General features: G+C 45.4%; 2 protein-coding genes across 5 annotated transcripts in view; one reads left to right on the top strand and one right to left on the bottom strand.

Moving 5' to 3' along the window:
* NCAPH (non-SMC condensin I complex subunit H) overlaps positions 1-16,699 on the top strand; it is a 39,563-nt gene that overhangs the window by 18,960 nt on the left and 3,904 nt on the right. For all 3 annotated transcript variants that reach the window (XM_067704292.1, XM_067704291.1, XM_067704290.1), the window contains exons 7-15: positions 3,287-3,476; positions 4,559-4,650; positions 5,406-5,629; positions 9,156-9,304; positions 9,933-10,039; positions 10,390-10,512; positions 12,962-13,072; positions 14,515-14,688; positions 15,655-15,768. In XM_067704292.1, the coding sequence (XP_067560393.1) occupies positions 3,287-3,476; positions 4,559-4,650; positions 5,406-5,629; positions 9,156-9,304; positions 9,933-10,039; positions 10,390-10,512; positions 12,962-13,072; positions 14,515-14,688; positions 15,655-15,768 (1,284 nt within the window). The remainder of the gene's footprint in view (positions 1-3,286; positions 3,477-4,558; positions 4,651-5,405; positions 5,630-9,155; positions 9,305-9,932; positions 10,040-10,389; positions 10,513-12,961; positions 13,073-14,514; positions 14,689-15,654; positions 15,769-16,699) is intronic.
* Positions 3,392-16,699, bottom strand: part of NEURL3 (neuralized E3 ubiquitin protein ligase 3) — a 95,955-nt gene continuing 82,647 nt past the window's right edge. For both annotated transcript variants that reach the window (XR_010934357.1, XM_067704303.1), the window contains one exon: positions 3,392-15,847. The gene's annotated coding sequence lies outside the window, so the exon portion shown is untranslated. The remainder of the gene's footprint in view (positions 15,848-16,699) is intronic.

The raw sequence follows: 16,699 nt of genomic DNA, 5'->3' as shown, positions 1-16,699 counted from the left end.
CAAGTGGAGACAACAGGATCTGGTCTAGTCTATGTATGCAAGTGAAGACAACAGGATCTTGAAGAAACGCCGAGAACCTCAGTCCTGGGAAGCTTTTTTTGCTCTGTAATCTGTGGTAAACGTAGAATAAGTGAAAGTTTGGAAGCTAAAAAAGAAGGGGGGTGGTGGGTACAAACTTAGAATCTGAAGTTTCAGCTATTCATTGAACCTGCATTCTCTTGGCAATGGCGGGAGATTAGACAGCAGGTGTTCTGTGGGTGTGTCTGGACCAGCTGAGAACCCTTGTTTGTATATGAGCTGATCTATTTTGTACACAGCTGTCTGCTGTGTGCAGAATTCTTGCTGTCACAGGGATTCCAGCCTGATTATGCTCCAGTGCTTCAGACCAGGAGGGCACAAATAGACACAATGTAAGGAAGGTCAAGGCACATACTCAGGAGACCAGAGTGGGTGGAGATCAGAGTTTCCGGAAGAGGTGAGATTTGAACTGGGCTGTGAAGGGAGGGTAGGTGTTTGTCAGGTGGTGGCAAGAAGGTGATTCTAGGCAGAGGCGTAAGCAAAGGCCATGAAGCAGGAAAAGTTCTGGTTCCTTAGGAAGCTGGACAGTGTGCACGTTGGGCTAGAGCTGTGGATTTTCTCATGAGGCTGAAACAACCCTAGGCTTTGTCATGTAGTCTGCTGTCTACCAAGGCCTTCTCTTACTGTTTCTCTTCCTTGCTGGGATCCTTGTTTCAAAAAGTTCATTTATCCAGACTGTACAGTCAGCAATAATTCATTTTCCCACAAATCACTCAAAGATGTAAGTCAAATCTAATTGACATGAAAGAACCATTGTTCTCACACTGACATGATCTAATTCTAGGCAAAAGTGAGGAAAGTTATCTTAGCGTTTCAGCTTTAATGTGGGCCAGTGTACAGTTTCCGTGTTGACTCTTTGAAAGGCTGAGTTTCATTAACTACATGAGACCTCTAGGGGTGCTGGGGTCCAGGTGGGAAACCATTGCTCTGGTGAGCATTTGAGGAAGGGAATGGGAATAGCACCACTGGTATTTTTAGGAAAAGAAGTAGGAGAGACCAGAGACAAGGGTTATACCTTACCCCTCAACTCAGGCGAGGGTTATACTGGTGGCAGGGAGGATGGGAAGAAGGGGTAGGTGGTAGAGACACACTGGGAGGAAAACCCACCAGGCCATGTAACTAACCGGTTGAGGAGACAGGGAGAACGTGGAGGTGCCGTATGTGCTGCTCTGGGACTAGCTTATCGGGAGGCGAGAGAAGACTCAGTTCTGGTGAGGTTGGGCTCAGGGTTAAGGGGGCCGGAAAAGAGCCAGAGAGCAACACCTGTCCTCAGAATTAAGGGCCCCTCTTTCCATAGTAGCCACATCCTGAGACATGAGGAAGACCTGTGAACCTGGTACCTGACCTTTTTCCTGTCACCGGGCCTCCTGTGGAGTCCCAGGTGGCTTCTGCCCTCTTGCCACACATGCATGTGCCTTGCCCTGTTCTCTTTTGGGGCTTGGTGACATGTGGTTATGCCACTCCTGCTCCTCGATCCCAGCCTTAGGGGTCTTCTGACAACCTCTCCCATGTTTAACCCGGACATCTAACCCTGCGGACTCTGCCTGTCCTTTGCCCGGATCTCTTACTCGTGTTCTTCCAATTCTTTGAAAATATTTCTGTTCAGAGGAGTGATGGGATTCTGTGAACAGATCCATCACACAGGCTTTTTAAGTCAGCAGAATTTGTTGTGGTAGCATTCTACTAGAGATAGACGTTTAAAAACGGTGGCCGTGGAAAGAGGCCAGCAGAAGGATACTGTCCAGGTATATTGTAAATAACCAGATTTTTTAAAAATTAATTTTTATTGGAGTATAGTTGCTTTACAATGTTGTGTTAGTTTCTGCTGTACAGCAAAGTGAATCAGCTATACATATATATATATATATATATATATATATATATATATATATATCCCCTCTTTTTTGGATTTCCTCCCCATTTAGGTCACCACAGAGCATTGAGTAGAGTTCCCTGTGCTGTACAGTATGTTCTCATTAGTTATCTTTTTTTGTGTGTGGTACGCAGGCCTCTCACTGTTGTGGCCTCTCCCGTTGCGGAGCACAGGCTCTGGACGCGCAGGCTCAGCGGCCATGGCTCACGGGCCCAGCCGCTCCGCGGCATGTGGGATCTTCCCGGACCGGGGCACGAACCCGTGTCCCCTGCATCGGCAGGCGGACTGTCAACCACTGCGCCACCAGGGAAGCCCTAGTTATCTATTTTATACATAGTATCAATAGTGTATATATGTCAATCCCAATCTCCCAATTCATCCCACACCCACTTCCCCTCCAGCTACGTTTGTGTCTCTATTTCTGCTTTGCAAATAAGTTCATCTATATTGTTTTTCTAGATTCCACATATAAGTGATAGTATACAATATTTTTCTCTTTCTGACTTCACTCTGTATGACAATCTGTAGGTTGATCCACGTCTCTGCAGATTGCACAATTTCCTTCCTTTTTATGGCTCAATAATATTCCATTGTATATATGTACCACATCTTCTTTATCCATTCTTCTGTTGATGGACATTTAGGTTGCTTCCATGTCCTGGCTATTGTAATTAGTGCTGCAATGAACATTGGGGTGTATGTATCTTTTTGAATTATGGTTTTCTCCGGGTCTATGCCCAGGAGTGGGATTGCTGGGTCAAGTGGTAGTTCTATTTTTAGTTTTTTAAGGAACCTCCATTCTGTTCTCCATAGTGGCTGTATCAATTTACATTCCCACCAACAGTGTAAGAGGGTTCCCTTTTCTCCACACCCTCTCCAGCATTTATTGTTTGTGGATTTTTAGGTGATTGCCATTCTCACCAGTGTGAGGTGATACCTCATTGTAGTTTTGATTTGCATTTCTCTAATAATTAGATGTTGAGCATCTTTTCATGTGTCTGTTGGCCATCTGTATGTCTTCTTTGGAGAAATGTCTATTTAAGTCTTCTGCCCATTTTTTGATTGGGTTGTTTGTAAACAAACAGATTGACACAGTATAAGCTTGTCACCATTTACTGTGTACATTTATCCATCTGGCCATGTACAGCCCTCCTTTTGAACTGGGATGGGATTTTACCTGGTCAGTTAGAAAGGCCCTCCCCCTTTTTTGATCATGTGCAGAGACATTTCAATCCAGTATATGCAGCTGCGAATGAGCAGGGTCCAGTGAATGAGATTTTCTATTTCCTTTGGCTACATCCCATAATTCTGGGTTCCCTCTGTTTTTGTGCTCAGATTGATCCCATGTTCCAGAAGACAGCAGCCTCGTTTGATGAGTGCAGTACAGCAGGGGTGTTTCTCTCCACCCTCCACTGCCACGACTATAGAAGTGAGCTGCTCTTTCCCTCCGATGTCCAGACTCTCTCCACTGGAGAACCTCTTGACTTGCCGGATTTAGGTTGGGTGGAAATGACCGATTTAAAAGGTAGGTCCACGTGATGCCTTTTAGCAGAGCAGTTCAGTCATCAGAGAAGTTTCTACATAACCATGGGTGTAGTAAGCCCATCATGCTCTTCTGTTGCTTATTTGCCCAGAAGGTTCCTCTGGAATGACAAAGTGGGCATTTTTTGGGAGAAACTAAGTTTTCAGCCTGTTTGCAGCATGGAGTCTTCAACAGTAGTAGCCAGTGCTCGTGGTCTGTATGTGCCACGTCCTTCAGTTGCCCTGCTAGCAGTCACCCTGGAGTGTCAGAGTTTTGGACTTGGGAAAGGGGCTTTAAGAGACTTGTTGAGCCAGAGGCCTGTTACTAACCCAGGGGATCCCGAGGAGAAGAGGGCTTTGTGAACTGTTTTCAGAATCCTCCGTGGTGGTCTGAGAACAGATCTGTCTTGTTGTCAGTCCCTCATACAGGCTTGGCAGCGATTTTACCCCGCCTTCCACACCCCTCTCTGGGAGATCCTCTGAGGACAGGCCCAGGGTGGTGTGAGGGCCAGGCGCTGTTCTCCCGTGGAATGATTTTCGTGTGTTACATGAAATTGTTCCTCCCCTCTGCAGGGCTACGCAGATGTTACGGGGCCCATTCTCCTGTTTATTCTTGTCTAAAATTTGCTGAGTATAATTATTTTGTACTAACAATTGTCCAGGTGTATGCACTCAACTGAGGTAGGTAATCTATACCTAGTTTAATTTGGGACTAGAATAAGTGGCATTGCACAATTGGCTGTGCACTTACTATGCTTTAAGGATGGGTTTTTGATTTCCCAACTCTAGCTTAGGGCACAGAGTCGATTTCAGAGTCAAAGTCTGTGCTTCGGGTTTCTGCTCTAGTGTTTTCCTCATTCCTGGGATGCCAGTGTGGAGCCTGCCTCTAGTGTGGGCATGTGCCTGAGTGCACGCCCTGTGCCAGGAGAGTGATCTGCAAACAGATCGGCTGCCAGCCAGCCTCTTCCCGAGAAACAGGAGGTGGCTGTGCCCCTCCCTCCATGGTGCTGCTCTGGTCATCTTGAGGGGGTGAGGTGTGTCTCCATCCTGCTCTGAACCCTCTTTGTGATCTTCCTGTCCTCCCAGCACCCCTGCAGCAGTGTGTGGAAGACCGTCAGATCTGCCCTTCCCTGGCGGGGTTCCAGTTCACTAAATGGGACAGTGAAACACATAATGAGGTGTGGTCAATTTCTGGATTTCTGAGGGCTCTGGGCATTTCTCCAACAGCTTGTGGTTTCAGTGAGATGGCCTAAGATTAGTTCTGCCCAATGGGAACCAAAACTGTGGCATCGTTTTTATTTAGCCAGCAGTACAGAAAATATTTCCTTTGGCTCCTCCGTAGGGACTAAGCCCTGGGGCAGGGGTGGGAGTGGTATTGTGTGCTGCAGCAGGCTCACTAGCCAGCTGGGATTAGAGTACTGGGATCAACTTCATGTCTGCTTCCCCAGGGTAAGGCAATCCTTCCATTCCTCGGTGCTCGATTTTTATCAGATTTACTCTCAAACATGGTTGTCCCAGTGGCCTCTGGTCTTTTAGGCTGCTGTCAAGCTTGAGGAATTTCCTGCTCTTCAGGGTTGAGTCCCTTGGCACAGAGTTTCCTGAGAAATTATCATGTGTAAAGCTTTCCTCTGTGTATTTTTAGCCTGGCCCCCTTTAGCCTACTTACTACAACCTCCAAAATAAATGGTTTCCATGGAAAACTGTCTTCTCTAAACATGTAGTTAAAGGATGCAGATTCCTGTTCCATGTTTTACAAAATGTGCCTAACGACAATACAGCTTCATCCTGTGCCGCACAATATAAACTTCCTCAGCGCTTTGCTGTTGTGAGAACACTGGCTCCAGGGAGTGCGGGCGGGGGGGGCGGTCCTCCAGCAGTGGCGGGGGTGGTGACGGGAATGCAGAGAACTGGGGGCTCTCTTTGTCCCTTCCAGTCGGTGTCGGCCCTGGTGGACAAGTTTAAGAAGAACGATCAGGTGTTTGACATCAATGCCGAGGTGGAGGAGAGCGACTGCGGGGACTTCCGTATTGGGGCCTTGGAGGACGACTTTGATGCCAATGATGAACCGGACTACACCGCAGTTGGGGACCACACCGCAGCTGGGGATCACACCAAGTTCGGGAGCTGGAAGGAGCCCTGCCATGTTCAGAGCTGCCAGTAAGGCGCTCAGGGCCACGGGAAATGTTCCTGTAGGAGTTTTCCCAGATTTCCTGCTGGGACAGTCTAATTTCGTCTCTCTGATTGGCTGGGCTTCTGTGCTGTTGTCACACAGGCTGAGCCATTCTGACTCACCGTGGAATCAATCTGCCTTTGAATGTCAGCTCAGCCACTTATTGGGCATAAACCTGACATTGCAGGAGTCCATAAGCATAGAACTAAAATGCATAAAGTGCTGGGTTATAGTAGCTACTTCATTGGTGGCTGTCCTCACCACCTCCATTTTGGTAGCATGGAGGTGCTCCCTTTCGACACCCTGCACATGGTCTGGCTTTTGGCTGAATCACTCCATATCAGTTATAGACAGAAAACAGGCTTATGTGTTGATTACCAGAAGAAAGTGGCCCCTGCCTAAAGGGCAGAGATGGGTCTGGGCAGTGTTGGTCGTTAGATAGGTAGACCGGGGATGAGCAAAGCAAGGAAAACTAAAAAAGCATGTAGAAATGAGCATATGGGGTGTGGGAGACGGTAGGATTGGCCTCTAGTCATTTAGATTCTTGATTAGTCTAATAGCACCATAAGGCAGTCTGAACTTTGTTGGCCTTTATTATATGTACTTAATAGGTTAGTATCATTTTAATTTTGAATATGGTCTGCAAGCAGGATCCCACAATCCTGCAGTGCCGAGGGCCTCTAAAGGTCTTGAATGGGCCTGGGTGTAGCAGATTCCACGAGACTAGAACAAACAGATCCTCTGATAACCCTGTGCCTGTAGCAGCAGCTTGGAAAACCTGGGAGTGGGGACAGGCAAGCTGGTTTAGTATGTGCGAAACTTTAGAAGTTGTCCAGTATAATTTCCCACCGAGGCAAAGATCCCTTCAAGAGCGTTGCTTGAGTGTCTCCAGGATGAGATTGCTTTCTTGAGCTCACTTTGTCTCCCCATGGGGGGAATGATTAGATTGATAATGCCTCTTCAGATCTGAGTAGAAGTCAAGGGGCTGAAAGTTTGGACCTCAAGGAAAAATTACCCCCTAGGCCCTTTTAGAACCCGCCCCTCCTGATTTTTACTATTACCAGACCTGTGATTTTGTCCCTTTTCCCATCCTATCTTCTAAGAAGTGGGAAATGGTAGGCAGGTTGGAGGGATGAGGTCTTTTAATACCATTTTCAAATGTCAGAGAAGAGCTATCACTTTTGCTAAACAATGAGGTGACATCTGAGGAACTGGTGTAGTGAAGGACTTTAGTCACTTCCATTTTGTTATTTTGTTGTAACCGTATAACCATAGATGGTTATTTTGAACAGATGTCTCCATTTCTCTCCCCAGTTCCAGACAGAACAAAATCTTAGACTCCATCCTACTGAGCGAGCACATTAGGGGCAGGGGACTTAGGTTCTAGTCTAGGGTTTTGTCCATCTTGAAATCCTTACCCGTGGCATAAGGATAGGGAGCTTCCTGGGAGCTCAGCAAGTGTTTGCACTGAAGGAAGCCTGACCCTGCTGTGGATGGCTGTGAGATGTGGGACAAGTGGCATGATCTTTGGGGTCTTTGTTTTCTCACCCATAAAGTGAACGGTTGGGACTAGATGATAATAGTAGTATCTGATGTTTACTGAGCTCATTATTATCCTGACTTCGTGCCAGACACTCTGCCAGGTGCCTTACCTGAGTTATTTCAAATAATTTATATAATATATAAAGTACAATCACTTAATCCTTACAACAGCCTTATAATTAGGTCCTGTTATCCCCGTTTTACAGGTGAGGAAACAGGCTTAGAGAGGGTAGGAAATGGGGTGGAGCTGGGAGTTGCCCAGCACCCTTGGCCAATCCTGGCCTCACGTAATGAGCTGTGGATGGAAGGATCCACCCCAGAGCACTTAACTGGGGAGACCTTTAACCTGCAGGTAGTAGTGCAGCATGACTGAGCTGGTGTTACATTGAAGGAGGGGACTTGTGGTTGTGGGGGTGGGTAGAAGAAACAAAGACTCCCTCCAGAGGGCAGAGAGAAGCCTGCCTGATGGAGGAGTGGGCTGTGGATTAAGTTAGTTGGTGAGTGGGGGAGTTGGGACCAGTAGGGTGCCTGCCACATAGCATTGTGTATTGAAAGAATTATTAAAAGGCTAGAGTTCAAGCCCCAAGGGCCTCAGTCTGGTTCTGGCCCACAGACTCTCAGAAGATGGGAGCCAAGCTCTTTAGAGCTTTGCCCGTAAGTTCCCAATAAATTGCCCTCCCAATCGCCCTCGCTTTAACAGGAGAGTATCTGAGAATTGAGTGGGGATGCTCCTGAAGCTGTCTTCTTTCTCCCTCTGGGGGAAATGCAGTACAATGCAGTACAGTTATTACTTAACAACACAGGCTAGGCAGTTACAGACTAGAAGTGGGGATTTTTAAGTATATTTTAATTTAATTTTTAAATTAATAATGAGGCTGCGCTGGGTCGTAGTTGTGGCACACGGGCTCTTAATTCGGGCATGCGGGATCTCGTTCCCTGACCAGGGATCAAACCCAGGCCCCCTGCATTGGGAGCGAGGAGTCTTAACCACTGCGCCACCAGGGAAGTCCCTAGTATAGTTTAATTTTAAAAATTAAGTTTTCATCACACAGTAAATATACAAATACAGTTTACTGGTTTTTAAAAAAAAATTCTATAGATAAAGGCAAATTCCTTCTTTTAAAGCTTTTTTAGCTTATTCCATAGGCTTGATGTAAAGGAGATTTTTATATATGGCTCAATACAGGTGAAAAGGTCCTTGCTGTGTGACGTTTCCTCACTGCCGTTACCCTTAGAGGGCATTACAGCAGCACTGACCTGGCAGGGGCCTTCAGGTGAAAGCTACCTCACACATTCTAGTACCTTGCAGAGAGGGCGAAAAACCAACCCAAAATTGCCATGCTGGACGAGCCAGTTAGGCACTTCACACGCAGCAAAGAGTAAAGCTAGATGGTTTAACAGATCGATTATAAGGGGGGCCCCAATCATGTGGGGAACATAAATTAGAATAACATGTTTTTCACTTTCAGTAGGAACTACAGCAGTGTTAGCGGAGCCCTCATTTATGGAAGCATGGTGAAGAAGGAACGCGGTTACCATGTCATGTGGCAGGAAACCTTGTGTGTGGAAAGACCCTGAGGCTGGGATTCAGGGGATGGTGTCCAGCTCCCAGTTCTGGCTTTTACTAGCTGTGCAGTCTTATATAAAAACTCAACTTTCTGTTTTCTTGTCTCTCCAACGGGTAAACTTCATTTTATGAAGCACTTTGAAACATCTAAAGTACTTATATAGATATGATCGTATTATAAAATGAAGAGAAGCAAAAGCACTGATTAAGTAAAAACTAATGGCTTATTAATGATGAAGTATTTATGTTGGACTTACTCTTAGAAATGTTGCCCATTTGTGGAAAAGTAGGTAGAGTCTGCAGCTGCGTCATATGCTGCTTTACATGTAAATACACAGTTGTCTTGTATATATCAACACATGCATGACTGTACATGTTAAAACATGACTTCACATGTGTTGCAGAGAAGAAATGACTCCCCTCGGGGATGGAGACGTTTGGAGCTTGTGTCCCCTTCTATCCATGAAACCTGGAGAGTATTCCTACTTTAGCCCCCGAACCATGTCGATGTGGGCTGGCCCGGAGCACTGGCGCTTTAGACTCCGGCACAAACGTATGTACTTCTAGACGGAACTCTAAGAAGAGAGAGTGCAGGTGACCAGCCAGTCAGCAGTTCAGCCTAAGAAGGGAAATGCCGGTCACTGTCTTGTACCTCCTGACAAGCTGTAGAAATACACAGATAAGGAGCCTCCTGGTTGGACAGTCAGTTGGCCTGGCCTGGGATGAGGGGTCAGTTAAGACTGAAGCCTGTGAGTGGGAAGAGTGAGTGGACCCTCCCCAGGGTCAGGAGAGCTGGCTTGTGACTTTCTCCTCCCCCAGCACCCATGTGACTTCAAACAGTGGCTAGAGGTGGAAATGCACCCCCAGGCTCCAGAGGGCCATGCGAGTTACTGCACCGGCAGCACTGTGCAGCCCTCTGAAGTGCTGTGCCAGTGTTAAATGTTTGCATTCTCTCTTTGAAAAGAAGTGATTAATTAGCATATCTTTTTAGTATTGTTTTCTTGTCAAAAACACAAACTATAGGGATAAATATTAGGTGTATGATTTGCCTTTCCTAGTGCTGATATGATGCTCAGACACAAATGCTGTCTTGTGGTTGGTAAGGCTGTCAAGTGATCTTGCAAGATGAGTAAATAGGCCACAGAAGTGAGCAGTGTTGACATCTGTGTTCGTTTCTGCAGAAGATACTACCTCGCACTCAGAGAACAGAAAGAAGACCACAAAGAAGGATTTTGAAATCGACTTTGACGATGATATTGACTTTGATGTATATTTTCGAAAAACAAAGGTTTGTGCTGGATTTATTATCAGTTGTGCTTTCTTAAATTACTCTTTGCACTCCTCTTTCCCTTTTAGATGTGTTTTTTAAAAATTCATTATAAATTTAACTCTTAGAGTAAATGGATGGCTTCATTCTCCCTCAATCCCTGAAGGAATTAATAGTCCCAAACTCAGTGGCAGAGAGAATCAATATGAGTAAGGTCTAACAGAATCACTCCTTTACACCGAAGTAGGAAGATCAGTGCTGCTCAAACTCTTCCCAAGCTACTTCCAAAAAAAAAAAAAAAGTGTGTATATATACCATTTTTATTAAAGATGTCAAAAAACTACCTTTTCTTTTTTTTTTTAAATTAATAGGCTGCTACTGTTCTGACCAAGTCCACTTTGGAGAACCAGAATTGGAGAGCCACAACTCTTCCTACAGATTTCCACTATGAGACTGAAAATCTTGTCCAGCTGCATCTCAAACCAGGCACCAGGGTAAGGCTATTCTTAGGTTCCTTGAGGTCATGTTGTTGTTGAACCTGTTCTTAGCATCAGAGGTATCAAGTGGCGGGTAGTGTGATTGTCAGCGCCCTTCAGGAGAAGGAGAACGTGTGAGGAGGAATTCATGTTAGCCCAGGGGAGTTACCGGGAGATCGCATGGGTAAGGCAGAGCCGGAGGGAAAAACTCACAGGACAGATGCACACTCAAGACTTGGAAATACCTCACCTGGTTGGACTTCTGGACACTCTGGCCTACTTGCCGAAATGCAAGGGGGATAAACAACCTTTTGTCAAGGCTTTTACAAGCTGTTGGTCATTTCTTGATTCTTTCACCTTCTCATGATAGTTGTGGATCTACTAGCCAGGTGCTTTCCCCAGCCCACATTGCCTCCCCATGATCAAGGTGTAGACGTGAGCCCACTGTGACATGCAGGGCGACGTAGGTGCCAGTCCTCGGGGGCTCCCTAGCGCTGCACAGCCTGCCTGCTCTCCTTCTATGACTGTTCCGGTGAGCTCTCTAGACTAGCCAGTGTGCACCCCAGTCGCTATCCACTTCATTTGCCTGTGGCCTCTCTGGGGATGCTAAGCAGCAAGAGGGTGTTCCCGTTGCCAGGGTAACCAGGCAGTGGGTCATGCTAAGTTCTGTTTTATCTGGACCCTCTACTCATTTGCATTCCTGGTTGTTTTACTCTTGTGGTGTCAAGTATACAAACAGTCTACAGTTTCCTCTTCCTTATTTTGCCTGTCTCTCCACAAGGCTTAATGATATGTATACAGTTCCCTGAATTCGCTGATATCTCACATTCTGTTTTTATAATCCAACACTCATAATTTTCTTTATAATCAATACTGTTCACTTAGCAAAAATACTCTTAAAAATGCAGAAAGAAGTAATTTACTGTTACATGTCAATTATACCTCAATTTTAAAAAAGAGAAAAAATGCAGAAAGATACAGAGTTGCAGCAGTAGTAGTAACTGTGGTCATGGTTCAGTATCGGTTAGATGCCAGCAGCTGCTTGCTGTAATCAGAACATAGAGCCCTGGGGCGGAGGAGCAGAGCCAGGCTGCTGGGGAGCTGAAGGGAGAGGTAGGACACTTCCACCAAGCCCGGCCCAGCTCCAGCTGCTTTCCATGGCCACAAGCCACCTTCTCCTTCCTCAGGCCCTTACTATGAACATTGAAGAATGTGGCTTAGGTGGTAATTTGCATATTCAGATGTGAAGGTTGTAGAACAAAGTCATTTGATTCTTGCACTCCAGGAGTTTTCTGTGTTTTTTTTTCCATAATTGTTTCTTATAGAGGAAAGAACTCCTGCTTCTGATTATCCACAGGGACAAATTTCCCTGCATGTGTAGTAGGGCAGCCAGGCAGCAGGATCCCGAGATTCCTCACCTTGTCCTTCCAGGAGGTGTCCTTCTCGGACAATGGCTGTTAAACACTGGAAAGTAAACACTGGACTATTAACACTCAGTCTGGCTAGAGACTATACAGGTCAACCACCCATCCAGTTTAAGATCTTAAAGGGTGATTCTAATGGCAACCACCCAATACATGAGGGGGGTCACGTACCCTTCCTGAAACATTTCTTGTAGACTATGGACAATTTAGAGTGTGTCCAGAGGAGAGTATTATTCTAAATGGAGAGGGATCTAGAAATTGTGTCATATGAAGGAAAGTGGAAGAAAGTGGGCATTTCTTAATAAATATCTATTGTTTATTTTTGGATTTGTAATACAAAACCACTGAGAGGTTTTGGGGGGCTACTTTTGGAGTATATATTTATATTAAAATATTCAATGTGCTTCTGTAAACTGTACACACCTTTAATTCCATTTCCTTCACCCCAAAGACACACACCCCAGATGAGGATCAGTGGCCTAAGGGCCTGCAAATCTGAAGGGCTCTGGTCGACAGGCACTTCCAAAAGAGGAGGCAGACCTGCTCTGTGAGGCCCTCACAGGTGGAACAAGAGCCGCAGATGTGGTGGCAGGGAGCAGAGCTCGGGTTTCTCCCTGTAGCTATGTGGGGAACAGTGATGGCCCAGGAATGGGACCAGCTGCCTGTGAATTAAAGTAGTGATTGAGTTTTCTGTCAGAATTCTTCAAGCAGCAACAAGTGGACTTCTTTTCAGATAGTTGTAGGTGGCTTTGTTTTTAGTGAAGGAACACTTTCAAATAAAGTTGTGTGCAGACCTAATTGCAAACCGGCTGCTCTGGTGTATTTGGGATGGAAGGTGGCTCGGAGCCTTGCTGCACTGGGCTTGCTCTAGAGTGGAGTTGTGTGGTTAGTTGGAAGTTGGCTGGATTAGATGACCTCTTAGGGCCCTTAAAATCCTAATGTTCTGGGACATGATCGCAGGAACTAAGGTTATCTCCCCAACCTAGTTTACTAGCTGCTTTTCTAGAAATTGCTTTCTGCAGTTGTTTTTTCCTTCATTCTAGTTACTTAAGATGGCCCAAGGCCAGAGGGCAGGGACCGAGCATTGTGAAGAAATTGACGACTATGATTACAACAACCCTAATGACACCTCCAACTTCTGCCCTGGATCACAGGTAAACGGGGGCAAGAGCTCTGTCCTCCCTTCTAAGCAGTAGGGTGTTTCTCTCCTGCTTCCCTTCTTGCCCTTTCCTGTATGGCAGATGACTATAGGAAATTCTGAATCAGGTGGGGGTTTGTGGATGCTTGCCCTGCCCCAGGCATCAGAGAACTGAGCAGAGCTGAGGCAACAGCCAGAACCTTGGCCTGCCTTACTCTAACCTCTGTACACAGGAAAAAAGTGGACATACTCCAGTAAACTGTCAAAATGCGGATGGAATCTTGAGCCTGTACAAAGCACTTACCTTGGCTCTTTTGGGATTTCAAAGGAAAAGAAACACTCTTCTTACTCTTACAAGCTAATATTTTTTGGCTGGGGAGACATAACACATAGACATGTGAAGACGGTGTGTCCTAATGGGGAAAAAGAAAGTGTAGAGGGTGGATCTCAGGGGACCAGGTTTGTAGCTCTGATTTTGGTTCTCACATTGTGAACTTGTACAAACTACTCCCCATCTTTAGATCTTAGTTAGACTAAATAATCTCAAAATCCCTTCTATGACTCTATGAATGAGATAGCAGATGGAAATATAACAGAAAGGGGGGAAATATTAGGTTCCATCTGTGTCCCTGCAAGTGAGGAGAAGGGAAAGAATGGGAAGAATAGCTTATTCACCTTATTTTCTTGCTTGGAAGAGAATTAGGTTGTTACATTTTAATTTTTTTTTTTTTTTTTTTTTTTTTTTTGCGGTACGCGGGCCTCTCCCTGCTGTGGCCTCTCCCGTTGTGGAGCACAGGCTTCGGACGCGCAGGCTCAGTGGCCATGGCTCACGGGCCCAGCTGCTCCGTGGCATGTGGAATCTTCCCGGACCGGGGCACGAACCCACGTCCCCTGCATCGGCAGGTGGACTCTCAACCACTGCGCCACCAGGACAGCCTGGTTGTTACATTTTAGTAAAAATCCAGACTGGCCTCTCGCCCAATGCTCCTCAAGCTCAGTAGGCCTAAGAGTCACCCAGAGAGCCTGTTACCCAGTTCCTGGGCCCCACCCCAGAGACCTGGTCTGTTCCTGCTGGGCTCAGTCCAAGAATGACTTTCTCACTGGCTCCCAGCAGGACCCCTGCTTGTGGCCAGCCGACAGGTCACGTCTCTGGTATTTCAGGAGTGCTTTCTGTAAAATGAAATCCTAAATCCATTAGAAGCAGAGGGACACTGGCTGTTGTGATTACTGAATTCCTTTTAACTCTCACTCCAGAGGGCTTAGTTAACAGATGCCTCTCTAGTAGGGTGTATGTGCAACAGGAAGATGACTAGAGGACCTAGAAGTCCATTCTAGGTTTGACTCAATGTCACGAACTCTCGGGTGCTCTGCTCTTGCTGTGTACGGAATCTGTTTCAAGGATATTTCTAAGCCCCTCAAACAGCTCTGCCGAACTTGAAGAGCTATTTCCTTGCTCAGGCTGCTGACAGTGACTATGAAGAGTCAGATGACTTATCTGTGGGACCAGTTGGGACCTTTGACCATTCTGGCCATCCACCTACGACAACACAAGACAACGATGACGCGCCTGAAGTCCAAGGATTAGATATCACCACTTACGGGGAGTCAAATCTGGTAGCTGAGCCCCAGAAGGTAAAGAGGAAGCCAAGAATTATATCTGATATTGTTTGCCCGAGATCTGTTTAATTTGTATCTTTCATGAGAGTCACATTGGTCTGAGCTTGATTTTTTTCCTTCTCGATTTTAACCCATTGCTCTCTAAGTGGCTGATTCATTCATTCATTCATTTATTTATATGTTTATTTATTTATGGCTGCATTGGGTCTTCATTGCTGCGCGCAGGCTTTCACTAGTTGCGATGAGCAGGGGCTACTCTTAGTTGCAGTGCGTGGGCTTCTCAATGCAGTGGCTTCTCTTGTTGTGGAGCACGGGCTCTAGGCGCAGGCTTCAGTGGTTGTGGCTCACGGGCTCTAGAGTGCAGGCTCAGTAGTTATGGCGCACGAGCTTAGTTGCTCCGTGGCATGTGGGATCTTGCCGGACCAGGGATCAAATGCATGTCCCCTGCATTGGCAGGCGGATTCTTAACCACTGCACCACTGGACTAATTATGCTAATTGTGTTTGTGTGGAACTAGCCATCTCTCCAAAGATTGTGATAAGCCATATGACTAGGGGTGAGCCAGTCACACAAGCAAACTATGTGAATGAAGGGTGCAGGCAGACAAAATGGGTTTCTATGCTGGTTGGGTAAGGCTAGCTACTTGGCTCTGGAAAATCTTGGCCAGATTCAACTCATATTAAATTATCATACATCAGGCATCTATTCCCTACCAAGTGATAGGCTTGGTGCTTTCATATACATTTGATTCACTTATCTCTTACACTGGAATTCCAGGATATCCTTAACGAAGACTGTACTTGATCAAAAATAAATTAGATTGAAATGAAGGACTCTGTGTATGTCCAAAGAAAGCTCTATAACTCTGTGGTATAAACTAGATTTTTTCATTATTTGAACTCCAGACTTTCTTTTTACAAAGAGCTGGTGGTAAATGCTTCTTTATTATGCTTATTTTTACTCATCACATACCTATTTCAGGTAAATAAAATTGAAATTCAGTATGCTAAGGCTGCCAAAAAGATGGACATGAAGAAGTTGAAGCAGAGCATGTGGAGTTTGCTGATGGAGATCCCCAAGCAGGCGGATGCAGAGGTAACGGGTTCCACTCATTCTGTAGGTGCCCAGCATGGAAGAGGGTGCGGCTTGTGTCTGAGCTCCTAGATGAGTAGCGCTAACGTGGAAAGCATTCATTCAGAAATACAAGAAAGACATCACACCTCTGAAATGAACCAAGTATATGAACAGGCAGGTCACACAAAAGGTGATACAGATGGTAGACTAGCGTATGGGACATTACTCAGTCTTGCTCGTAATCAAAAAATACAAATGATGGCATCTTTATGCTGCTTTAAAATAACAGCTTTAGCAATTAAACAACATTTTTCAGTATGGAGTTAGAGGAAGAACTGGAGTACTTATTCGCTGCTGGTGCAAATTAAGTTGATAAATAACCCTTTTGGAAAGCAGCTTCTAACATCTCAGGTACCCTAAAATGTTTAAGCTCTTTGATCTAATAATTCTGATTTGGGAAAGTAGGAAAGTAGTTATATATATTATGTATACATATATATGTATATATATGATGCTGTCAAATTGTCTCTCCTTTAGAGCAAAGTGAAACCCTGATTAACTTGTTCCAACTAAATGGAACTTTCTGGTTAACTAGAATCCTTCCATCTCCTCTTCTAGACTTCTGCTCAGACAATGTTCTGAGCTTTCCAAACTCAACACATTCTATTATACCTTCCCCTGCTGGTTGAGAAGTGAAAATGCATGATTTGATTAAGGACCCTGAGCTGTAGTCTTGGATGTCAGATAAAGCTTCAGTCATATTCATAAGGTTTTATCAATTAAAATGGGATGGGATGCAAATATAAGAGAAATGTACTTTTAAAAAGTAGGAAGAGGGTTCTGTTTAACCTTTGAATTTAAATGACTCCTAATACCCTGTCCTCCAGGGATTCTGGTTAATATAGATTTATTTAAACAAACTCTTTCTAATGACGGTATTCAAAAGTAGAAA

Source organism: Pseudorca crassidens, chromosome 14, assembly GCF_039906515.1.
Source record: "Pseudorca crassidens isolate mPseCra1 chromosome 14, mPseCra1.hap1, whole genome shotgun sequence".
NCBI lineage: Eukaryota > Metazoa > Chordata > Mammalia > Artiodactyla > Delphinidae > Pseudorca > Pseudorca crassidens.
The sequence above is the reverse complement of the archived record's forward strand: the minus strand, read 5'-3'. Positions and strand labels throughout refer to the sequence as shown.